This window comes from Psammomys obesus, unplaced genomic scaffold (assembly GCF_907164565.1).
Source record: "Psammomys obesus unplaced genomic scaffold, mPsaObe1.curated_primary_1811, whole genome shotgun sequence".
In the NCBI taxonomy this organism is placed as follows: domain Eukaryota; kingdom Metazoa; phylum Chordata; class Mammalia; order Rodentia; family Muridae; genus Psammomys; species Psammomys obesus.
Window position 1 is genome coordinate 55,908,440 of NW_026585895.1, and position 26,533 is coordinate 55,934,972.

The window sequence follows — 26,533 nt, forward strand, 5'->3', positions numbered from 1 at the left end:
GACGAAGTTTGTGGTAGCTTAATAACCAACTGGTTTCCCATAGTAAGGGGAACAGGGACTATTTCTGACAGGAACTCAATGGCAGGCTTTTGACCTCCCCACCCCCCAAGGGAGGAGCAGTCCTGCTAGGCCACAGAGGAGGACTTTGCAGCTAGCCCTGAAGATACCTGATAAAACAAGGCCAGACGAAAAGGGAGGAGTACCTCCCCAATCAGTGGACTTGGAATGGGGCAGGGAGAAGCTGAGGGAGGGAGAGTGGGATTGGGAGGGAATAAGGGAGTGGGATACAGCTGGGATGCAGAGTTAATAAAATGTAATAATAATAAACAATAAAAAAGAAAGAATTGCTCAACATCCTTAATCATCAGGGAAATTGAAATCAAAACGACCCTGAGATTTCACCTTACACCCATCAGAATGCCTAAGATGAATAATTCTAGTGACAACACATGCTAGAGAGGATGTGGAGAAAGAAGAACCCTCCTCCATTGCTGATGGGAATGTAAACTTGCACAACCACTTTGGAAATCAATCTGGCACTTTCTCAGACAAATAGGAGTAGTGCTACCTCAAGATCCGAGGCATATATATAAAAGATGCTCAATTATACAAGGACATTTGCTCAACCATGTTTGTAGCATCTTTATTTGTAATAGCCAGAACCTGCAAACAACACAGATGTCCCTCAAATGAGGAATGGATACAGAAATTGTTGTACATTTACACAATGGAATACTGCTCAGCAATTAAAAACAAGGAAATCATGAAATTTGCAGGCAAATGGTGGGAACAAGAAAAGATCATCCTGAGTGAGGTATCCCAGAAGCAGAAAGACACACATGGTATATACTTAGTTATAAGTGGATACTAGACATATAATAGAGGATAATCATTCTAAAATCTGTACACCTAAGGAACTAATCAAGAAGGAGGACCCTGGGTAAGATGCTCAATCTTCATTCAGAAAGGCAAATGAGATGGACATCGGAAGAGGGAGAAAACAGGGAACAGGACAGGAGCCTATCTCAGAAGGCCTCTGAAGGACTTCACCCAGCATGGTATCAAAACATGTACTGAGATACATAGCCAAACTTTGGGCAGAGTGCAGGGAATCTTATGAAAAAAGGGGGAGACAGAAGGACCTGGAGGGAACAGGAGCTCCACAAAGGGAGCAACAAAACAAAAAAAATATGGGCACAGGGGTCTTTTCTGAGACTAATACTGCAAACAAGGACCATGCAAGGAGATAACTTAGAACCCCTGGACAGAAGTAGCACAAGGCAGCTCAGTATCCAAGAGGTTTCCCCAATAATAGGACCAGGGATCATCTCTGACATGAACTCATTGGCTGGTTCTTGGATCACCTCCATCTCAGGGGGGAGCAGCCTTGGCAATCCACAGAGGAAGACAAAGAAGCCAGTCCTGATGAGACCTGATAGACTATGGTCAGATGGAAGGAGAGGAAGACTTCCCCTATCATTGGACTGGGGGAGTGGCATAGGAGAAGAAGGAGGAGGAAGGGTGGGATTGAGAGGGGACAGGGGAGGGGGCTACAGCTGGGATACAAAGTGAATAACCTGTATTAATAAAATAAAAAAGTAAAAAAAAAACTGGTTTTACACAGTTATTCTGATCTATACTTAAATATATTTTCTCTTAGTGGGAATTGATTATCAAACAAATCTCTCCAATGTGACTGGAGCTATTAGACTTTTGTTCTTCTTGTTAGAAAATATAAATCATAATTAAGAGGGTTTTCTTTTTGGTAAGTCTAGAGCCCAGTCCTTGGGAACAAAGATACAGCTCAAAATTGTTGAGTTATAATTCAACACACACACACACACACACACACACACGGACAAAAAAAAGAAGGAATTTAAGATGGAAGCACTGACAAATCAAGCCAGTGCAGCACAAAGGGTCCCCTGGTAATTTATAGTGTACAGGCAGCCCAGGAGTTTACTATCATGATGACAAATGCACTGTCATTGTTAATAGAATATTTCCTCGCCAGGACTTCTTGTTATGCAAGTCAGGTTTCATATGCCATGTAGCATTATAGCAATAAAGTCTACAGGAATTTGCAGTGAATTTCAATTATGAAAATATTATAGTTAACGAGCAATATGTGCAGTAAAGATACGGGTTTTTGTATGTGCCTTCTGGTAGTCTATGAGTCAATGATTTATACTATAATTTATATTAGCATTTTTTCAGTATGAAGAGGCACAATTTGGTAAAAAAAAACCTTAATTTATAACATATGAAGATGTATCTATGTAACTCTTGTATTTTTATATTTTATTTTATTTTTATTATTATCATTTATTACAATTTATTCAATTTGGGTCCTGGATTTGGCTCCCTCCCTCATTTCCTTCCAACACTACCCTTCCTCCCTCTTCTCCTCTTCTGCCCCTCCCTTTGTCCAAGATAGGGAAGGTCCTCCTCCCCTTCTGTTTGACCCTAGCCTTTCAGGCCTCATCAGGACTGGTTGCTTTGTCTTCCTCTGTGGACTGGCAAGGCTGCATCCCCACAGGAGAAGGTGATCAGAGAACCTGCCACTGAGTTCATACCACTAAATTTATTTATTTATTTATAAATAAATAAACTTTACTAGGGACCCCACTTGGAGCCTGAGTCTATGAGCTACATCTAAGCTGGGGTTTTAGATCCTCTTCATGCATTGTCTTGGTTGGGGTACCATTCTCTTCAGGGCCGAAGGGCTCTGTTTTTATGGCTCTGTTGTTCTCCTTTTGGAGCTCCTATCCCCTCCAGGTCTTTCAATTTCTGTCTTATTTCATAAGATTCCCTGCACTCTGCCAAAAGTTTGGCTATGAGTCTCAGCATCTGCTTTGATACCTCGATCAATAGAGTCTTTCAGAGGCCATCTGTGGTAGGCTCCTGTCCTGTTCCCTCTCTTCTACTGCTTCCGGTGTCTATCACATTTGTGCTTCTGAATGAGGATTGAGCATCTTCCCTATGGTCTTCCTTGTTGTTTAGCTTCATAAGAGTATAGATTTTAGAATGTCTATCCTATAATATGTGGCTAATATCCACTTATGAGTGATTATACCATATGTGTCTTTCTGCTTCTGGGTTACCTCAGTCATGATCTTTTCTTGTTCCCACCATTTGCCTGCAAATTTCATGATTTCCTTGTTTTTATTTACTGAGTACTAGTCCATTGTGTAAATGTACCACAATTTCTGTATCCATTCCTCATTTGAGGGACATCTGTGTTGTTTCCAGTTTCTGGCTATTACGAATAGTGCTGCTACAAACATGGTTGAGCAAATGTCTTTGTTGTATACTTGAGCATCTTTTGGATATATGCCTAGGAATGGTATGGCTGGATCTTGAGGTAGCACTATTCCTAATTGTCTTAGAAAGCTCCAGATTGATTTCCAAAGTGGTTGTACAAGTGTTTACATTCCCACCAGCAGTGGAGGAAGGTTCCCATTTCTCTACATCCTCTCCAGCATGTATTGTCACTTGAGTGTTTGATCTTAGCCATTCTGATGGGTAAGTTGAAATCTCAGAACAGTTTTGATTTGCATCTCCCTGATGACTAGGAATGTTGAGCATTTCTCTAAGTGTTTCTCTGCCATTTGATGTTCCTCTATTGAGAATTCTCTGTTTAGCTCTATACCTCATTTTTTAATTGGATTACTCAGTTTGTTGGTGTTTAACTTCTTAAGTTCTTTATATATTCTCGGTATTAGACCTCTCTCAGATATAGGGTTGGTAAAGACCTTTTCTCAGTCACTAGCCTGGCATTTTGTTCTGATGAGTGTCCTTTGCTTTACAGAAGCTTTTCTGTTTCATGAGTTCCCATCCATTGATTGATCTTAGAGCCTGTGCTGTTGGTTTTCTTTTAAAGAAGTTGTCTCCTGTGCCAATGAGGTCAAGGCTCTTCCCCACTTTTTCTTCTAACAGGTTTAGTGTGTCTTGTTTTATGTTGAGGCCTTTGATCCACTTACTGTTTGGTTTTGTGCAGGGTGATGAATATGGATCTATTTGCATTTTTCTACATGTAGACATCCAGTTAGACCATCATCATTTGTTGAAGATGCTGTATTTTTTTCCATTATATGGTTTTGGCTTCTTTTTCAAAAATCAAGTATCTGTGGGTGTGTGGGTTTATATCTGGGTCTTCATCCAATTGATCCACTATTCTGTTTCCATGCCAGTACTATGCAGTTTTTATTAATGTTGTTCTATAGTACAGTTTGAGATCAGGGATGGAGATACCTTCAGAATATCTGTTATTGTACAGGATTGTTCAGGCAATTCTGGGTTTTTTGTTTGTTTGTTTGTTTGTTTGTTTTTCCATATGAAATTGAAAATTGTTTTTTCAAGTTCTGTAAAGATTTGTGTTGGTATTTTGATGGATATTGCATTGAATCTGTAGATTGCTTTCGGTAGGATGGCTATTTTCACTATGTTAATCCTACCTATCCATGAGCGTAGGAGATCTTTCCATCTTCTGATATCTTCTTCAATTTCTTTCTTCAGAGACTTGAATTTTTTTTCATATGGGTCTTTCACATGCTTGATTAGAGTCACACCAAGGTACTTTATGTTAGTTGTGGCTATTGTAAAGGGTACTGTTTCTTTAATTTCTTTCTCAGCCCTTTTGTCTTTGTATATAGGAGGGCTACTGATATTTTTGAGTTAACTTTGCTAAAGGTGTTTATCAGCATAATGAGTTCTTTAATAGAATTTTTGGGGTCACTCATGTATACTGTCATATCATCTGCGAATAGTGAAACTTTGACTTCTTCATTTCCAATGTGTATTCCCTTGATCTCCTTTACTTGTCTAATTGCTCTAGCTAGGACTTCAAGTACTATGTTGAAGAGATACAGAGAGAGTGGGCAACCTTGCCTTGTTCCTGATTTCGGTGGGATTGATTTAAGTTTCTCTCCATTTAGTTTGATGTTAGCTATAGGTTTGTTGTATATTGCCTTTAGTCTGTTTAGGTATATGTCTTATATCCCTGATCTTTCCAAAGCTTTAAACATGAATGTGTGTTGGATTTTGTCAAATGCTTCTTCAGCATCTAAGGAGATGATCATGTGGTTTTTTCCCTTCCATTTGTTTATGTAGTGCATACAATGGTAGATTTCCACATATTGAACCACCCCTGCATGGCTGAGATGAAGCCTATTTGGCCATGGTGGATATTTTTTATGTGTTCTTGGATTTGATTTACAAGTATTTTATTGAGTATTTTTGTATCAATATTCATAAGTGGGGTAGGTCTAAAATTCTCCTTTTTTGTTGGGTCTTTGGCTGGTTTAGGTGATATGTAGGCTTATGTAGGTGATTGTGGTTTCATAGAATGAGTTTGGTAATGTTCCTTCTTTTTCTATTTTGTGGTATAGTTTGGAGAGAATTGGAGTTAGCTCTTCTTTTAATGTCTGGTAGTATTCTGTGCTGCAACTATCAAGCCCTGGGCTTTCTTTGGCAGGGTGTATTTTTATTTTTAATGAACTCAAGAACATTGTCCTTTTTCCTGAATAGTACTCTTGGTTAAAAATTTTTGTTATAAAGCAATAGTGTGAAAGATAATGTCTTTAAATTGAATTTATCATCTTTTGTGTTAATTTGTTTGTTAACTCTATTCTGCAATTAACATTTATAAATTAATATGTGATTTGATGTGTGCTTTTTCAAATATTAGTATAAATTCAAAAAATGTGTAAGCATTCATGTTAAATTAAGATTAATTTGTAATCTACAACTTATAGTTTCTTTTGATATGGAGAGCAACAGCTGTATTTTAAATATCTAGATGGTGTGTGTGTGTGTGTGTGTGTGTGTGTGTGTGTGTGTGTGTGTAGCACTCAGACATGTAGATTTAGTTATTATTATAATGGTTAGTTTTTGTCGATTTGACAGAAACTAGAGTTACCTGGGAAAGGGAACCTTTATTGAAGAATTGCCTGCCTCAGAGTAGTCTTTATGAATGTTTATGGGGAAATTTCTTTATTGCTGATTGATGTGGAAGGACACATTCTCCTGTGGATGGTACTGTTCCTGGGGGAGTGACTGTGAGCTGCATAAAAAAGGTAGAAAGTCAGTAAAATTTCATCTGTGGTCCCTGCTTGAATACCTGCATTCAGGTTCCTACCGTGGGTTTCTACAAGGACTGTGACACAGAAGGGTAAACTAAAATAAACTCTTTCCTCCCCAAGTCACTTTTGTCAGAATGTTATATAACTGTATTAGAAAGCAAACGATAACCACACATTCACATATGCCATCTGACAAAAACAAAAGAAGTTAAAATATAAACAGTAACTTAGAAAATAGCCAGGCAGTAGTGACCCATGCCTTTAACCCCAGCACTCAGAAGGCAGAGGCAGGCAGATCTCTGAGCTCAAGGCCAGTCTAGTCTACAGAGCAAGTTCCAGGACAACCAGGGGTACCCAGAGAAATTTTGTTTCAAAAAAACAACCAACAAGCAAGCAACAACAATAAATACAAAAAAAATTACAAAAATAAAAATAATTTACTAAGAATTTCCAAATTTAAAAACACTGTGATGTTGGAACTGGAGAGATGGCTTAGAGGTTAAGAGCACTGGCTGCTCTTTCAAAGGTGCTGAGTTCAATCTCCAGCAACCACACAGTGGCTCACAACCATCTATAATGAGATCTGGTGCCCTCTTCTGGTGTGCATCTGTACATGCAGGCAGAATGCTGAATAAATAATAAATAAATAAATCTTTTTAAAAGTAAAACACTGTGATGGATAATCTTGGTTGTCAACATGACTACATCTGGAGTAAATTAAAACCCGAGCAGTTCTCTGGTTTTCAGATCCTACTGATTATGAGTGATTACAAAACTGAGCTTAATTTCTATTTAACACACACCCTTGGTTAAGGGTGTTGGTTCTCAAAAAATTTCCAGTGTAGGTATTTTCATATAACAAGGAGGACCCTGTGGAGGGTGCACAGTTCTAATTCCGGTCAAATTGAATAGGCACTGGAAGAGCTATAGTCTTCGAGCCTTGAGACAGCAGGTGATGTAGGTATTCATTTAGGGCTGAATCTTCAACGGTTACTTAGTCTCACCCTCAAAGTAGTTTTGATTCTCTGTTTTAACTCTAATCACTGCAAAAAAGAAGTTTATCTGATGAGGGGTAATATCTACACTAATCTATGGTAATAGACATGAATGTTATAAACATCAAAGCAGTTTGATGCCATGTCAATTTAGCAAAATAATAGTAGGATGTTTTTCCTGAGGATTTGTTACCTCTCCAGCTATAGGGTCCTAGCCAGTAATAAAATAAGAGAGAAGAAGTCCCTTTTATGGAACTGAACTAAATTATTTAACATGTGGTTGGTAACTCCCAAAGTGTCTATGACACTATTGCAGCAACAGGCACATTTGGCCAGGCCAGTCATTATTGTATAGTGAATGGATCACAGCCACATAAGACTTCTGAAGACTTTTCTCCCCCAGCATCCTATGTAGCACCTCATCACCCTGGCAAAAACTGGATAGCTTGGAAGAAACTTCTAGTTCAGTATGAGCTTGATTTCTGTGACCAAAGTATGTGGTGTCTTCAGCAATGAGATCTGAGCACCAAATTGTGGTGGGAAATGGAAAGCAAGGCAAATAGCCAATTTCTTTTGGAGTTCTCTAGCACCCTCTTGACCAGTACCTTGAAGGAAGCTGTCTCATACTTGACACAGATTTTTGAACAGTGGCATCTTGTGCCTGTATCAATATGTCTGAGTGTATGTCACATCACTGTGTAACAAACTTTTCCTAAGGAGACATAACACACACACACACACACACACACACACACACACACACACTTCAGATGAGGAGCTCATGACAGATTAAAGATAATACCAACATTGAACATGGTAAACTAATTAGTAAGTTTTATTGGGGTTATTTACAAGAATGTGGGTGAATGGTTAGTTACAAGTGCAGAAATGGCTCGGCAACAGCTGTCTCACCAAAGCCTAGCATAGATGACAGCTTACAAAAGCTAGAAACTTGAAGCATATTGCAGACTGAAGGCAGCTCAATAGCTAGAAGACAGTCCTGTCAAAGTGGATCGGTTGGTATAAATCCTTCAGGCACCAAGGCTGGTTTTTGCTTATTTTAGGTAGCTTGTCTAAGACTCTCCTTTGGCTTGTATATGACTCTCAGCAGTCTTCATTGTTTATTTTTGTGTTGCCTTTGCTGTCCTGGATGGACTCAAGTTTTAGACAAGGCTGGTCTCAAATTCACAGAAATCCACCTGCCTCTGCTTCTGAGTTCTGGGATTACAGGCATGTGCCACCACGTCCAGTGTCAGCATTCTTTCTAATTGCATTCTAAAGGACAACCTGTCTCTTTCTATGTCAATACCATGTAGTTTTTATTATTTTTGCTCTGTAGTACAACTTGGAATCAGGGATGGTGATACCTCCAGAAGTTCATTTACTGTACAGCATTGTTTTAGCTATTCTAGATTTTTTTGTTTTCCATATGAAGTAGAGAATTGCTCCTTCAAGGTCCATGAATTATAATGTGGTTATCTTGTATTATGTGGCTATTATCTGCTTAGTGAGATTATACACATTGTATAAGTGAGTTATACAATGAGTTTCTTTCTGGTTCTGGGTTACCTTATTCTTTTCTAGTTCCATCCATTTGACAGCAAATTTCATGATATCCTTGTTTTTAATAGCTGAGAAGTATTCCATTGAGTAAATGCAGTATATGGGAACTGTTAACAGAATCTCTCAATGGTAGTGTCTCTCTTTTTAAAAATGAAACTAAAAACCATGAAGGACAACTATGTCTTCTGGTCAGTGACTATTCACCATTGTGTAAATTAAGCATATAGAATCCAGATGAGTGATAAAATGACTACACTTCTTACCAAATAATTGTGGCCCTATTTGAACAAAAGGAAAAAAATTTTCTTCCCAAAAAATGGTTAATCAACTTGCCTAGCGATAATGCAAACTATTTAATTTTTCAATGTTTATTTCAGTAGTTAATATGTATTTATTATAGTTTTTGTTTGAAATTTTCTTACATATTTCTACTGTATTTTGATCATATTATTCTGTTAAATGGACATAACATTAATTTTTCCTTAATTTCGTATTTTTATTTCAATAGATTTTTTTTTACCTCATCAGAATTTTTTTAATTGAAGCATTTCACAATATTCTTCTTTGTCTACTTGACAGATTAGTTTTAAAAAACAAAACAAAAAAAAAAAACAAAAAAAAACTTTAAAAGATAGGAAAGGTTAGAATTTTATTAACCCTTGCTCATACAGCATGAATTCAGCTGCTTTTCTTCAAAAGAGCTGACATTATACATTCAGGGTTGAACTCTATTATCTGTTATATAAGAATGCTCTCCTTAATGTGTCCATTTTGCCCCTGGAAAAAGAGATAGCTGGTTATGCCTTGTTGATCTTCATTTCCTGATTATTGCTTCTCTTGTGTACAATTGTCTAAGATAACTCACTACATACACATTTCAGTAATCCAGGAAGAAACACTTTATTTTATTGTCAGCATGTCTCAAAAATTGGAATTCTCAAATCTTAGTTAGTAGAACTTAATCATATCTAACTCAAAACAGTATAAGTAATGAGATCTTTACTTGGACTTCCATTTAAGTATTTGAGATGGTTTGAGTGAGAATGTCCCTCACGGGCACATGTATTTGAACACTTGATCCCCAGTTATTGGTATTGTTTGGGGAGATTTAGGAGGTGTGGCTTTGGTGGAGGAAGTATGTCACTGGAGTGGGCTTTGAGAGCATGGACTCACCAACTGCCAGTTGGCTCACTCTGCTTCCTACTTGCAGTTCACCATGTAAGCTCTCAACTACTGTTTTTGCCTCCATGTTTGCTGCTTGTTTTCTACTTGTGCTCAGCCATCATGGACTCTTGTCACTCTGAAACTGTAAGTTCAAATAAACCTTTTATTCTATAAGTTGACCTGGTCAAGATATTTTATCATAGGAAAAAAAAAAGGTACCAGGGAGTAGGTTTTCACTTTTACAGGCCTAACTGTAAATTTTTGTGTTTATTTGTTTGGGAAATTGAAACTTTAGCACAAAAGAAAACAATATACAGTTGTCTGCTATAAGCAGAATCTGTATTATGGTTATTATTAATGACTACTATTCAGGCACAACAAAAAAGAGAAAGTGAGGAAGGAAAAAGTATAAAAGAAAAGGAACACTAGAAAACAGTATTACACCCAAGGCTTGTGCTTCAGGAGATAAGGAAATTAAGGGGAGACCTGATCTACACAAGAAAAAGTGGAAGGGTGTTTTCTGGTCAAGGCTACAGCCAGCTAAACTATCAACTTCTGGAAGTCAACTGCAATCAAAAGCTACTGCTAATGTGGTTCAAGGTGATCATGGTCCATCCGAAGACAGCAGTGGAACTTGAGAGTGTCATACATGTGGTACTGACTTTAAAGTCAAGAAGCATGTATGAATAAAAGTAACACAGAATCTCCCTTTGTGGTTTCAGAGGGCTGCTAAAGACAGACCAAATAAAATGTGACAGGGGACTCCCCCAGTGAAGGCCCAGAGGGGCCACTGTATAAAGCTAAGAAAGTGAAGCCTGGGGTGCATTAGTTAGCCAAGATGTTAGAGGTACCAGAGACATGAAACATATTTCAAGGAGAGCTGCACACGGGGAGTGGAACGAACCTGAGAGAGAGATGTATGTTTCAGGCAGCATGGCTGGAGGGACAAAGCCATCTAAGCCCTTTCACACTCTACATAGAGCTACACCAGATTTGTTCTTGCTGTTTGTCCTTCTGAGTTTGGTCTTGCTTTGGTCTAGTATTTCCTCACCATGCTCCCACACATCTTTTTTTGTAATTATATGCTGGAAGTAAATCATTTGCTTTCTGGTTTTATAAAGGGTTAGAAAAGAGGCTTTGGACTTGAACTTTTAAACATAATTGACACTGTATAAAATTATGAAGTATTTTAAAGTTGAACTAAGTGCATTTTACTTTATAATATGGTCATGCGCCTCTGGAGTCATGGAGTGGAAATTTGGGGGCTTGAATGATAATGTTCCCCAAAGGCTCATGGTTTTGAATACTCGATCCCTGGTTGGTGGTGCTCTTTGGGGAGGCTTAGGAAGTAGAGCCTTGCTTGAAGAAATATGCTACTTGCTGTTTGTTGTTAGTTGAGGCTAGTCTGCCTTCTTAATCGGATGGGAAGGTGTCCAGAAAACTCACAACTCCATGGGCTGGGAAAGTATCACAGGTCTGAGGTGGGACAGTGTCCCAAGAATATGCTGAGACTCAGAAGCCCAAGAACTTCACATCTCTGGTGTGGGACAGTGTGCCAAAGGTATCCCAAGGCATGGAAATCCAGGAACCTCACAACTCTGAGGTGTGACAGTGTCCCAAGCATATCCTGAGGCATGGAGACCAAGAACCACACAGCTCTGAGAAGAGGCCCCCTCAGCAGAGATGTTGCAGCTCGCAGGGGAGGGTTTCCCCAACCTCTGAATAGTTGAGGAGCTTTGGAGCCTGAGCTTCCTTCCTTCTTTGTTTCTTTTTTCTTCTCTTCTTCTTCCAGCAAGAAAGTCAGAGCAGGCAGTTAATCTCTTAAAAGAGATGTATTGGAGGGACAAATCTAGGAGAGGAGGGATGAATCCAGGAGTGGCTGCCTCTGCTCCCAGGAAAAGGCAGCAGAGAACTGGGCAGACACAGCCTTTATAGAACATTTCTTAGGAAGCAGAGCTTTCTAGGGCATGGATGTCTACAGTGTGGATAGGTGGGATTTAAAGTTCCAAGCTTGGGGAGCTTAGGGATTGGTGGGTCTTAGCGGGAAGCTCAAAAATTGCTCAATTTTCCTGATCAGGGATTGGTGTTTTTTTGTCCAGACCTCAAATTTGGATAGTCTGGGATGTGTCCTACTGAAGGGTTGGAGATGACAGTTACAGAGGTCTTGGGGGAGGACCTGAGCTGCTGGAGCTTCCACAGGCAGGAGTCTGGCCACTTTTCTGCCATGAGGTGTTATAAAGTTTACAAAGAGTCCAATGTGAAGCAGGACACTGAAGCAGGAAAGGTTGTTGTCATCATGGGCAGGCCCGTATGAGCAGCAGTAGGCATTCTGAGGTAGGAAAGCTGTGGTTAGTTCACATAGTAGTAGGCTGAGCCACAAATAGCCAACATGGACAGCTCCACTAAGGTGCTTACATGACTATTTTGTCTCCCATCTCCACAGCCCCAGGGAAGGAAGGAGAAGCTGATTGCTCTGAGACAGGAAGGACTAGCAATGAACCACTTGTGAGTTATTAATATTTATTTTTTATTTATCTTTTAGTTAAACAGTGGTTATTCCTAAACCAGCTGTATACCCAAATTACCACACAGAGACTAGGATTTATGTAATTAAACTCGAGCACAATGCGGGGCAATAGTTAACTCCATCCTAAATCTTTAACCCTGCATAGTTTCCTTCCATTTAGATTTTCCACATTATACTTGCTTTTAGTTATATCTTATGTCCAGTTCATCTCTCCTGGTGGTTCCAAGTTCTCTCCTATCAATCTCTCCTCTCCAACTCCTCCCCCTCACTTCCTTCTCCTCCCCTCCAGACCAGGATGTCCCACCCTATTCTCTCCATTGCTCATTGGCTGGTTGTTTAATTGAAAATACAGAGAACAAATGGTGGCATGTTTACACAAGCTTGAGACAGATGATGCTTAGAATAAACATCACAGTGCAATGTCCAGACTGAAACCAGATAGTGGGGTAGAGAAATCAGCATGTGAATGAACAAGGGTAAATTGTATACATTCAATAAGAACATTATACCAACAGAGGTGATGGACAGGGGGCCAGTGGTCAGCAGGTATTCCCCAGTGCCACATGGAAGAGAGATGGCAAAGGTCACCATGTCTTGGAGGCATTGAGACTGCTTGGGTGGCCACCTCACCTTGGGATGGCCTGCCAGTTTAGGGCACTATCTCCACTGCAGGACTGCTAGTGTGGGTCCCCTGCTGTCAACACAGATCAAGGCTGTGGCAGCCCATCTGTTGTGGCAATGGTTTTAGGTGGTCTTAGGTGTTATGGCCTTAGGTCTCTCTGGTTCTTTCTCCTGTGGTGGTGGAGGGGTGGCAACTTTGATCACTGCAGCAGGCAGGGGTGGCTTTGATCACTGCAGGGATAAAAGCCTCACAAGGCCGAGGCCCCAGCAGCAAATCTGCAGTGGCATCAGGCCATGCCTACGGAGGTTGGGGACCTGATGCTCCCTAGGGATCATGCGCTGGGAGAAAGCAACACCTGCAGGGCTGGGCAGTAACTTAAAATACAAAGGGCAGAATTTAAGGCTAATGATGCTATCAGTGTGTATTCTCTCCTTCATCATTCCTGCAGTTCAAGATGTGAGCCCTCAGTTTCTTGCTGCTTGTTGCCATGCTTCTACTCTGCCTTCATGGGCCCTTATATCTCTGAAATCTTAATCCCACGTATATCCTTTCTTCTACGAGTAGTCTTGATCATGGTGTTTTATCACAACAAACAAAAAGTAAGCAATACACTACTTAATTATGTAAACATTCCATTGCCATAGAAGAGTGGATAAAAGGAACTGTGATGGTGTCTACCAGGTGCCTGATGCCATGCCAGTTGACAGGTAGAGCTATACAGACCTTATTGATTATGAAAATGTCTCTTGTTACCAGGTGGGCGTGGTGGCACATAGCTGTAATTTCAGTACCTGGGAGGCTGACATACAAAGATGGTGAACTCAGCATTCGTGTGGACTATATAGTAAGATGTTGTCAAAAGACAAAACAACAAAAATTCTTATTATAGATATTCAAATTTTAACTATGTATTTTCCAAAGATCAAAATAATTGATTAATTAATTGGGATTGTTCTTCCATGCCCCAAAGGTATGCCAAAGTCTAGAATGTCAAATTCCCTTGTAAGGACAAATATGGAGTATCCTTTGATGTCTTGTAAGTTAGTGGTAGATGTGAACAAAGATGCCTTCAGCCAAAATGGTATCTGTGTTCAAGATGGATGTACACAAGAATTAGAAACAGTGGAGAGTGTTCTTTGCTATTCTATTCTAAAGCTTAGTTCCCATCAAGTTCTTGGTGGCTTACATTCCTGGTATCTTCCACTTGCTCCACAAGTCTATTCTGTTCATTTCTTTCAAACTCTTATTCTTTAGGAAGTCCAGTGGTTACTCTGGATTATATCTCTATGATATCTATATGATAATCTTTCCATGTATCTACATAGGAAGCCACCAAACCTGATTACTATTCTCCAGATAAACGAGGCCCCCTTCTACATCAGGGCTTTTGTACTTGCATTTCTTTCTCCTAAATCTTTGCACATCTTACTCGATTATACATCACTTAAATAAATTTCTATTCACATTAACTGTTAATTTAAAAAAAACCATTATGTTGTATATATTAAGTATTTGCCTGTATGTGTATTTATGCGCCACGTGTATACCTGGTACCCTCAGAGGCTAGAAGAAGGTGTTGGAGCCCTGATAGTTACAGCTAGTTGTGAGCTTCTTAAAGAAGGGCTGCAACAGCTGTTAACTGCTGAGCCATCTCTCCAGTTCCCATTTGACCTTTTTGAAGTAATCTTTTCCCTGACCACTCCACAGAGTTTCATATTGTTTTCACTGACTTTTCTTATTCACTTTTATTTACATAAGTGTTGTGGGTTATCAGTATTTACTGTTGATTTATCTTTTAGTTAAGAAGCAGTTATTCCTAAACCAGCTGTATACCCAAATTACCAAACAGAGACTGGTATTTATTTAATTAACCTAGAGTACAGTGCTGGGCAATGATTACTCCATCCTAAACCCCCAAGCCCACATAGTTTCATACCATTCAGATTTCACCCATTATACTTGCTTTTAGTCATATCTTAGGTCTGGTTCATCTCCCTCATGATTCAAAGTCCTGTCCTGCTGACCTCTGTTCCCCTCCTCCACTCCTTTCTCTCCTCTCTCCCACTTGCTTCCTTCTCCACCCCTCTGGACCAGGATGCCCCATCCTATTCTCTCCATCACTCAGCTTTGGGGCTGGTTGTTTTATTGACAATACAGAGAACAAATGGTGGCATGTTTACACAAACTTGAGACAGGTGATGCTTAGAATAAGCATCACAATGCAATGTCCTGATTGAAACCAGAGAGTGGAGTAGAGAAATCAGCATTTGAATGAACAAGGGTAAATTATATACATTCCATAAGAACATTGTATCAACACATAAGTCTATTTTATTTACATTCAGGTTTGTGAGGTGTCCTGGCTTGCTTTTCTTGCTGTGAAAAACACCATGAATACAAGCAACTTGAAGAGGAAAGGACTTATTTCTTCTTACATGTTAAAGTCCATCATTAAGGGAATCTAAAACAGGAACTCAAAGAAGAAAATGAAAAACACTGCTTAGAGGCATACCCCATCCTCCTTTTGCGTGTTGTTAGCTTCTGTTCATAACCCAACACCAGGGTAAGGTGAACTTTCTCATATCAATTAGCAAGTTTTAAAAATGTCCTACAGGCAAGCCCACAAACCAATCTGATCATGCCCTTCATCACTTAAGGTTCCTACTTCCCCACAGGACTTTAGGTTTGTGTCAAGTTGACAGTGAGGCTAACTATTACAAGAGATCAGAAATTTTTATTTTAATCATTTTTAAATTTTGCAATTATTATCTTATATCTGTATGTACATGTAAAGGGTTGCACACACATGTCAAAGTCAGACTACAGATTGTGGGAATTGGTTGTCTCCTCCCACTACTGGATCCTGGAGGTTAAACTGAGGTCATCAGACTTGGTAGCAAGCATCTTTATGTGTTATGCCACCTCACTGCCCTACAAGATTTTTTAACAACAGTATTTTCCTTGCTTCAAAGAAATTAAACATATGAGACCTTAGTAAATATTGGAGAATGTGTTATTACTTCCTGAATGAGTAAATAAATGACCAACTGTTTATATTTATTATACAAAATTACTTACCAAACATTTTCACAAACCTATTTCATAGTTTCCAAGAGAAACTGGTCTAATACATTTCTGGATGATCTGTGAGTTGTTAACCACCTCTCTGCTGTTCATATCTTGCAGGGATAAAAAGGAACCACTTCACTCGGTGCAGAGACTCTTAGGACACTAGGGGCTATGGAACCTTAATGTCTTTGCCCTGATGACAGGTTGTGCTTCCTGAAGTACAAAGTTAGCTCACAGAGAACGCCCTGGATAAAAATCTCATTTGTAGAAACTACATTGGCTCCTCTAAATACTAGCCCTTTGTCTCTAGCTTTTATTTTTCTTAATATATTTTTAAATTTTTGTCTTAGGTGGGTTTCCATTGCTGTGAAGGGACATTGTAACAATGGCAACTCTTACAAAAGAAAACATTTAATTGAGGATGGTTTACAGATTCAGAGAATTAGTCCATTATCATTATGATAGGAAACATGGTAGCATGCAGGCAGACATGGTGTTGGAGAAGGAAATACGAGTTCTATATCTTGATCCACAGACAGCAGAAGTAGACTCTGTGCCACACCGGGCATAGCTTGAGCATACAAGACCTCAAAGCCCACCTCTACGGTTACACAATTCCTCCAACAAGAATACACCTACTCCCACATGGTCATACTTCTTAATAGTCCCACTCCCTAAGGGCCAAGCATTCAAAGACATGAGTCTATGGGAGCCATACCTATTCAAACTACCACAATTTTCTCTGTATTTTATATTTCTATAAGCAACTAATCATACTTGAAGTTATTATTTTTAAGTAATCCTTATGAATCTGGCACTTTATAAGAAAGACTTTATTTTAATTTCTAAAATTTTATCTGAAACAGTTACTATGGGTAACTTTATTTTTCATATAACTAAATATGAGATTATAAAGAATAAAAGTTGTCTCTGATCATGTAGTTGGTAATCAACATATCTAGGACTCGAACCTAAGAAGTAAACTGCCATCGCTCTGTCTAACTGGACTACATTATTCATTCATCAGAAAGTAGTCTTTATTTTTCTTAGAAACATCATCCTGATGAGGTAAACGTATATAAATACACTTTTATCACATTTTTATTTATTTGTGATGCTGGGGATTAACCTACACTCATACAAGCAAAGCAAGCACTCTACTAACTGGACTACATACAATAAAATTTTTAAATGACAAAATATTACTCAAACAGTGTTACGTTCTAAGCCCAGGACAAATGGCTGACTGAGTTTGTCCATTAATATTACAAAGGGGACCACTAGGTTCCCCCTGAATCTCTCAATTTCTACCCGTTACAGGGCCATCCTGGTGCATACTCCATCCTTACCCTAAATTTCTCCAGCCCAGGGGTTGGGCTGCCCTGCCCCAAACTAACCTTCTCTTTATAATCAAGCTATTTTTGCTGTCACTTGATCAGTCTCTTAGGCCAGGCTGCCCCTCTTGGTTGGCAGCTGCGATCTCCTCTCCTCTTACCCCCTCCTAACATGGCCCAGCTCAGTCTGGTTGTGTCCACTCTGGACTTTCTCAAATGTAAGGGCCTCCTGCTATGCTCTTCCTCATATCTACAATAAACTTTCTCCTCCACTGTTATGCCCAAGTCTTGCAGACCCCAAAGACCATCAAGGAGCCAATTCCAGTGAAAATTCATTGGGTCTTTATTACAAGCTCGAGATTGGGCCCACACTGTCACTGACACAGCAGTTCTCCAGAGTAGAGCTCAGAGAAAAGCAGGTTATTATTGGGCTTCGAGCAAGGACTGGGGAATTCCAGCTTGGCAGTTCTATGATTGATTGCCATTTAGCAAATATAGGGTGATAAAACCTGATTGATTGTGTCTGGAGGACCAAAACATAATTGTTTTACTCAACCTATTGTAGAGAACACCTGGGTAAACTCCAAATTCACTGATTAGCCATTGATAGCGGTAATGTTAAATATTACCAGAGATGAGTGGTCAAAGCACATTTTTGTGGGGTTTTCTCCTTTTTTTTGAAACTGGAGTTCATTCCCGGGTCATTTACCTTTAAGATGGAGTTTGTTTTTCAGAAATGGGGTTACACAGGCCTCACATTTCTTCCTTCTCATGGTCATTCGAAGGCCCAATCATGGGTCTTCCAGAAGGGTCATTACTGTGTTGCTATATGATCCCTCAGTGTCTTCCAAATTTAACCTTCCATAATGGAGTCTGAGTACCATTTACCGTATCACTCCCAAGCTTTCCTTCATAAAAGCTATCAAGTGATTTAAAATGCAAGGCACAAAAGTAAAAAACAAAATCAAAATGAGTATGGGTCTCAGCAGGGTGGATATAAGGATAGTAGCCAAGGGTAACTAATATACCAGATTAAAAACATCTTCTGAAATCCTCTCTCTCTTTCTGGTGTCTCTCTAGACTTTCTCTTACTCTTGCTAAGGATTCCCTAATCACTTCTGAGTGGTTTACATAAAAGCAACATTCTTCTCTGAGGGCCTCACAAGGCTTCCTGTTGTAGGAACAGCAGGTCTAAATCCCTCCTATTCTGCAACACTACTTCTGCTAAGGAATCAACATTTTTTTCTAAGTGGGTGATTGAGTTCTCAAGGCATTTACTATCTTCATCAATATCTGCCTTTAAGATGCTACAAATCTGGCTTTGTACAGCCAGTACTGCAATAGCAGTTCCTGCCCCTGCCAAGTCAGCTCCCAGGATTATAGCTTTCTCTTCATTGTGCCTGGTTCCCCGATAAGTGCCTTAACTACCTCTTCTTTGGGGTGGTCAGTAATCCGTGGGACTAGTTGGACTAGCATACAGAAATCTTGAGTATGGTTAAGTACTGTTCTATGGACACATAGGCCCAACCCTGTGGAGCATGCCCACTATGCCAGTGTCGGAGGCACCCGGTACTTTGTTGTCTGGTCCGAGGACAATTGCAAGATATGATTACAGATGGCAATAGTGCTGATGGGAGGATGGTACATGCCTCACACATAACCCTTGTCCTGCTACTGACTGAAGGGTGAGTTTTGCACCCTCCTTTTGCTGTCATCTGCACCCACTGGAGTTGGCAGAGAAGTTGATAGTGCTGCTGAGTGATGCCCTCATATTAGGGAGGCTTAGAATTATAACATAACCAGCAGGACTCTGTAAGATCAGGTCTAGGCTGTTCCTTGGCAAGGGGATTTTAAGGTCTTATTCCTGGAACTGATGACTTGGGGGGTGGGGGCGCTTGGTCCTCTCACCACCATATTTAGAAGCAGTCATGTCCTTTCCTTTTTTAGTTTTTTTCATTCAAAAAGTATTATTACATAAACACCTGAAAACATTAACTATATACTTGGATCTGCGTAGTTTTATAGACTATGAATATTAATTCTTTATAAATTTTCAATCTCATTTTATGAATGTGGAGATTATTTAATTTTTCTTGGCTCATGGTAGCAGAGCTGACTACAGGCTGCAAATTTTTACCATAAGAAAATATTAGGCCTTAAAATCTTTAAATACTGTATAACACAGTATATTTTCTCTTTGGATTTTGACAAAAAGCTCTAAGAGCAAGTGTTAGAAAAGGTCCTAGGTAAGAGCAAGTTTATACTAATTCTAAGGGAAACAACCCAATTTAGGCAAGAGGGTATTTTCTTTTTAAATGTTTCTATTGTTCTTGTTTCTTTATTTTGCTTTGCTTTTTGTTTGTTGTGTTGGGGATCAAACTTGGGGCCTTAAGTATGCCTTGCAATTGCTCTAGCACCTGTTTAATTTCTTGAGCCATATTTACAACACTAAACACAGAAATGCTTTCTTCTGAGCAGATGGCTCAGAAGAAAAGTTATCCTCTTTATCATCTCTCATATAGAAGGTACCATGCTACACTGAGAGATTCATAGTGATATACAAAACAGTATTCCAAATTTATGTTTTGTTTTTTAATTTTAATCATAAAAACAAACTGAGAAGTCAATATTTGACTACCTCAAATTCTTTATAATGTTGGGTAATACAGGGGAAAGGCAATAGCTGCATCCACTGAAACTATATGGCCTTCTGTTGTGACTGCGTAAGACAATGTAAAGGTTCCTTCTTGCTAAGACTATTTCAGGTTGAGCTATACTTTGGTCTCCTTGGTGAAGAATTCAATGAAAATTATCCCTACTATGATCTAGGAACTCAAGGTTAGGAGCTAATTTATCTTAAGCCTGTTTGTGTGGAAACCCCCTACAACTAATGACTTAATTTAGCTGCTTCTGTTAAACTGCTTGCTTCTGGAAAGCCTGACTCCCATCCTCCTGTGGCTGTTGATTGAGGTGGCAGGATATGGTTTTTGCCTTTAAAAACCCTGTGCTCTGGACACCTAGATCCGCCCAAATACAGCTGGAATAAAGCCTTTCAATTGACTATAAACTGGTCTGAGTGGTCATCTCTGGTGGGCTACCTGTAACACTATCACGAAGGTTTAGGCATTTGAGGAGACGGTTTTCTGTGTAAAACAGTATCTAGTAAAACAGGCATGACTTTACTCTTGTAATCTCAGCATTCAGTAAGTGTATATAGCAGGCTTGCCATGAGGTAGAGGGCAGCCTAGGTTACACAGTTTAAAAACTGTTTGGTCTATAAAACGAGAGTCTATCTCCAAAAACAGACAAAATTCAAAAAGGAAAAGAAAAAAGGCTTGTGTGAAATGATCCATGTGAGAAAATTACACCCCACTTTATTAAGCAAATTAAGTCTATTGAGTTTTCTAAGGCGCTGACCTAAAGCAGGTTTGTGTCTGAGAAAAACTCTTGTGCCTAAACAAAAGATGGTAAGGTTTTTAAAGTCAATGGCCTGCAATCACCTCACACTTGGTGCAGGCCAGGGCGTCTTTATAATTGTAAACTTTGATGTGTAACTGTTCTTAGCATCAGGACCTTTTGTCAGCAAGGAAAATAGGGCTTTGTTGTGGTATAAAACAATACCAAGAAGAGTGAAAAGCCATTTATTTACAGGCAAATGTAGCTCCCAAAAAGAGGAGATACAAGGTCATGGCAATTTGACCTTTCTTAAGCTATTTCATTGTATTTCCATTATATTAAACAAAAGTAGATAAGAATTAATTTATCTGTGCATTTTCTAGAAAAGGCCAGTAGAAATGAGGAAAAGGCCACATTTATAAATAACAGTCTGTGAGCTTATTTATTTCTATCATTAAATAGCATGTCCATTCTCTTTCTACAAAAAGCCATAATTGCTCTAGAATCTTGAATTCTATCCTGCTGAAATTGCCCATCCCCATCAATCATTCATGAACCACAGATTTACTATGCTTTTTCAGTAGTCTCATTCAGGAATCTAATGAAGCTATCCAATAAAATACATCAATATAAGTCAGCTTTACTGATTATAAACAATGTTTGATTATTTGTTAGTGTAAACAGATTCTAAGCCACAGAGATGAGCTTTAAGTTAAGGGGCATAAATATCTCAAAGTGACTATCCCATTACATAAAATGATAATGCTATCATGAGAAAGACAAAACAGCATCAATGAATTAAGGTTTCTGTACTGTAAAATAATGGGAAGTACCATTTTATAGTTATGAAACTTATTTATGAATTACTAAATTACTTATTTACTAACTTAAATATTATTATAAAAATTCCTGAACTATTTCAAGTAAAAAAAAAATCAAATCCCCAAATTCTCTGAAATCTTACTATTCAAACATAACTTTCTAACTTTCTAAATATAAACTTTTATATTATAGTATAAATATAATATAAGTATAGCATAATATATTTATATCTTATATAATCTATAAAACATAAATATTTAATATATATTATTTATACATATATTTATACAATATAAATATAAATACTATAAAAATTAGTGTTTTAAACTTTAGAATACCTTTTAAAATGTTTCAGAAACTTAAAAAAGAAAAAAGTAAATTGATTTTCACAAAACATAAGTTTCAGTATATTAAAAAGAAAAGACGATTAAGTCTTAAATAAATTAGAAGAAAAATCACATAACAAAGAGTCAATTTTGTAATAATATTTTTAAAGATTTATTTTTAACTATGTATATGGGGTGAAATCTGTGCACATAAGTATTGATGACCACAGATGTCAGAAATGGCATGAGATACGCTAGATCTGGAGTCACAGTTGGCTGTGAGGTGTAGGATATGCATTCTGGAAACTGAACCCAGGTCCTTTGGAAGAACCATCCCATCAGCCTCTAATTTTATGATGATATTAATAAAAAGTATGATAGAAACTGGCATAGAAGAAAGTAGGAAGACAAATATGTCATCAAAAGTAGAAAAATCTCTCTTTTTTGTCATCATCAAATAATCAGCAAGGATCACTTTACTATTATTCAAAGAATGGGTGGCATATATTTTATTACTATTATAAGAATTTCTAGTACAAAAAGAAAATGGAAAAAGTTTTCTTATTAGTAATTCAAAGAAACTAAAGTCACATGTTTCCAGTTAGGCAATGTTTAGCCTGTTTACCTTTTAAGGACAAAATACAACTAGAAGTAGCCCACATGATTCTTAAAGAAGCCCAAAAATGCTTGGAAATTAGTAGATTTCACTTATAAGAGATAATACTGCACCATATTATAAGGTTAATTTTAACTTCAGTATGTATATATTATGTGTTTAATATGTAAATAAAACAACAATTGTTCACAATATAAGCTCTGAATACTGTTAGGATTTATACATGTGCCTCAACCACTATAAAACTCAGATTATTGTTAAAAAGTACCTTCCCCTCCTTCTTAACACTAAATTCAGGCTCTTGAAGATCTTTCATGATTTCTGCTTTGAGATCTGGTGGTGCTGTTTTGCTAAAGTTGCAGGTTTCTGTCAAAAAATCCCAAAGCAGTTCTCCATTTTCATTACCATCAATAAAACAGTCTGTTATGTCCATGGTGGACAAAAGGTCATAGCACTCATACTTAATCCCCAGGTCATCCAGCATCTGAGCGAGATCAGAGGATGTGACATACTGACAGAGGTCATCCCTGGGTAGGCGGGAGCCGTACTTTTTCCATAGCTTGTCCCAGCCACTAGTGCCTATGGAAAAAAACAAAGTTCATGTTTTCATTATTTTTTCTTCCAATCATTATACGAGACATTTAGAGTAGAGCAGCAAACATAATAATATTCATACCATTTGTAGGGCTTAATTCAAGTAGCATAACAAAACCAGGGAGGAGATTAGCTAAGTAGCTAAATATTTATCATATGATACAAAGTTGTAATTGAAAAACAGAGGAAGAAATAGGAATGGTCAAAGGAATTTCAGCATTGCTGTTTTGCCTATGGTGCTCACAGAGTCTGTTTAATATGATAACATTTGAACACATTTGAAATCTGCAGCAACCGTGTAGACATCACAGGGAAGGTTACTCCAGACAGAAAGAACAACCATAAAGGATTGAAGCAAATGCAGAACTGGCACATTTAAGAACTGACCAGCCAGCCAAGGAACTTCGAGTTGAGTGGGCGAGTAGGAGAAGTGAAAAACACATCAGTGAAATAATTTAGTATAGAATACTCTTCACTTAGAACAAAATTCAAGTACTTTATACTTCTTTTTATTTTACTTTTTCATACTGATTCACAAAGTGAATATTTATTGAGTTAACACTGCTCTATGACAGAAGCCTAGAAACACAGAAGATCTATTATCGTACACTGACAACGAAGTGACCTGATTTTATTCATTTAAACCTGTCTTTCTCGTGCCAATTAGTTTTACTTGTTTAGCCTACATTTTTTTGTTTGACTGTCCCCATATGCGCATATATGCACATGATATTGTGCGTTTGTTTTTCACTGAACCTTTTATTTCGATGTAAACACATCTGCAATACACAGAGTTTCTGTGTGTTACATGTAGTCATTATTAAATCATCCTCTTCTTTTGGATGGACTTTAGAACCTTGTGGTTCTGGTTTCACAAAATACAAATAAACAACTCTTCAGCTGAATTCAAACCCATGTGACCATTTTCTGTGTACCTGGGGCTTATACGCAGGCATAGTAATAGACCGAAAGGCAAAGGCACTGATCTTTACTTTCCTATGCTCTTAAGAGCCTCTGAAGTAAAACAGCAGGAAAGTCCCAGGGCAGAGAGTGAGGAGAGGTTATTCAAGGTATTATGGGTAAAAACTAATGCCATTTACTCCATGATTTTAATTGGTATGTGTGATAGAGTGTGCCTAGGTAAACTAGGGACAGTCCAGTTAACTAAATTAATGAAAAATGACCAACATTTTTTGCAATAATATTTCTTTTCACAGGTTGAATATCTTAGTTAACTCCAAACTAAACTATATAAAAGAGTGATTTTTTTGGTATTTTACAATTTATAATTATTTATTTAATACTTCTGACAAATATAAAAAAATTTCTGAAATATTTTCTTGTTTTGTTCACTTTAAGAGGTTAATGTGACATTTCTTCTCTGTGGTAACATACTCTTCCATGAAATGGTGAGTTTGATAATAGGAACACCTCCTCTCAGTTACAGCTTAATGGCCTGAAAACTCTTAGCTGCTCATTCTCATTTCTAGGAACAATAACAATTAAAAATGCTTACTTCTTTCAGATAACAATCTCTTATTCTCAATCAGTAATAAAAGCTTGTGAACAACTTATAAAAAGTGAAGATTATTTCTACCATTTTTTTTAATACAAAGTACTTTTTACCAAGTGTCCTAATTTAGACATGGGGTCATAGAAAAGATTGGATTTACATAATCTCTTCAAAATGGAAAACCAGACATTTCCCATATAAATGACTAATTTTAATTAACTAGAGGTAAAAATAGTACATGGTAATGTTCTCTTGATGAGTCACTTGAATGCAAGAGTTCCTGGCTCTAAATCCTCTAAATCTAAAAGTAAAGGCCACGATTATAAGCAACAATTGTACCTGCCATTTTAAAAGTTATTCTTTATATGTGAAGACAAATTTTGTAGCACAGAGTTTGTGCGTTTGGAACTGGTGATAATGGTAAGTACTGTGGTGTATTTAAAAACAGATCGTCTAGCAACAAGTGGACAATCCACGAAATCCATCAAAGAACTCGTACAGGGATGAGGTGTGGTGACAGGCGCCTTTGCTACTAAAGTAACTGAAATAGAAGGACCATTAATTTTGAATCCAACCTATACTACATAGTGAAATCTTATGAATGACATTAATGTCAATGTTTCATTTTCTAGTATTAACCTGTTTTTTGTATGACACTTACTATGACCCTGGAAGCAAAAATCTAAATGTCTTCTTTGAAAAATAAAACTATACTACAAAGTAAATAAATTAATTATTTTATAGGTGTATAAAAAGACTATAATGGGGGGGCAAGATGGCAGCACCAGGAGAACACTGTGTCTGAGAAGCAGGACAACACTCTCCGTGCAGCGACCAGGAGACAGAACTCTGGGCCCTAAAACTACAGCGATAGTGTTTCCCAGGACAGGGGAGGCTCCCACAGCATGGGAATCGGTCGGGTCCACTCTTGGGCTGCCCAGCCAGAACCCGGAAGAGATCCCGGGTAACGCGGGCTTTGGGACTCCAGGCTGGAGCCACAAGCCTGCGTGTCCCGATCAATTTTTCAGGCTGACTGGTGGGCACAAGACTGCCTGAGACTGAGAGTCTCAGTCGCAAAAAAAACCCCAGGGGGAAGGAAAGTTGCGAGACTGATCACGGGTCACCCAGTCTTTCCCTGGAAGGTCTCGCTGACCGCGGGTACCCACCTCCAGCACAACTGAGCTCCCACCCCCCGCAGCTCAAAATCCCTACTCCCTCTTCAGAGGAGGCAGGAGGCGTCCAGCAGAATCTGCCACAGACCACATTGTCTGTACCCCAACCCGAGATCGGGGCTGAGAAAACCCAATCCTTTTGGGCACTTCCCCAAACGCCACCTTAACCGTGCTGCAGTGGAGCAGAAGGATAAAGAGACACACAGTGGCTTCACAGCACCGGGACCCCAGTGCTGCCAGCTGCTCCTAGCAAACAAACTTCAGCTTGGGATCTGGGACTGTGGTCATTCAACACATCCTGAGACTCTCTTGGGTCCAGCACAATAAGGTCTAGCACCAAGTCCTATCACCAGTGCCACCCCCCCCCCCCCCCCCGGGTTAGAGAAACTCCAGCTCAGGAACGAACCCAGAAGTCCCAATCCCTTCTGGCACTCCCCTGAGAGCACCACCATAAGCTTGCCCTAGCTGAGGGGAAGGTCAGAGGGGAAGGACTGAGAAGCAGCCTGCCACAGGACACAGCACACCCTCTCCAGCACACCCAGCAGCCCCTAACAGAGAAACCCAAGCCCTGGATCTGAGGACACTCAACCCTACCTGGTACTCTCTCGGTATCAGCAAACTAGTAGGGAAACTCCAAACCAAAGAAAACAACTACATCTAAGGAAACAGAGGAAATAGATAACTGCACAACAAAAAAATCAAAAGAATACAAGCAATGAAACTCAGTAACACCACCA

General features: G+C 38.7%; 1 protein-coding gene across 2 annotated transcripts in view; it reads right to left on the reverse strand.

Annotated features, from left to right (window-relative positions):
- Positions 1 to 22,045: 22,045 nt before the first annotated feature.
- The window catches only part of Hnmt (histamine N-methyltransferase), a 34,140-nt gene continuing 29,652 nt past the window's right edge, over positions 22,046 to 26,533 (reverse strand). For both annotated transcript variants that reach the window (XM_055599765.1, XM_055599766.1), the window contains exon 6: positions 22,046 to 23,096. In XM_055599765.1, the coding sequence (XP_055455740.1) occupies positions 22,735 to 23,096 (362 nt within the window). In that variant the 3' untranslated portion in view covers positions 22,046 to 22,734. The remainder of the gene's footprint in view (positions 23,097 to 26,533) is intronic.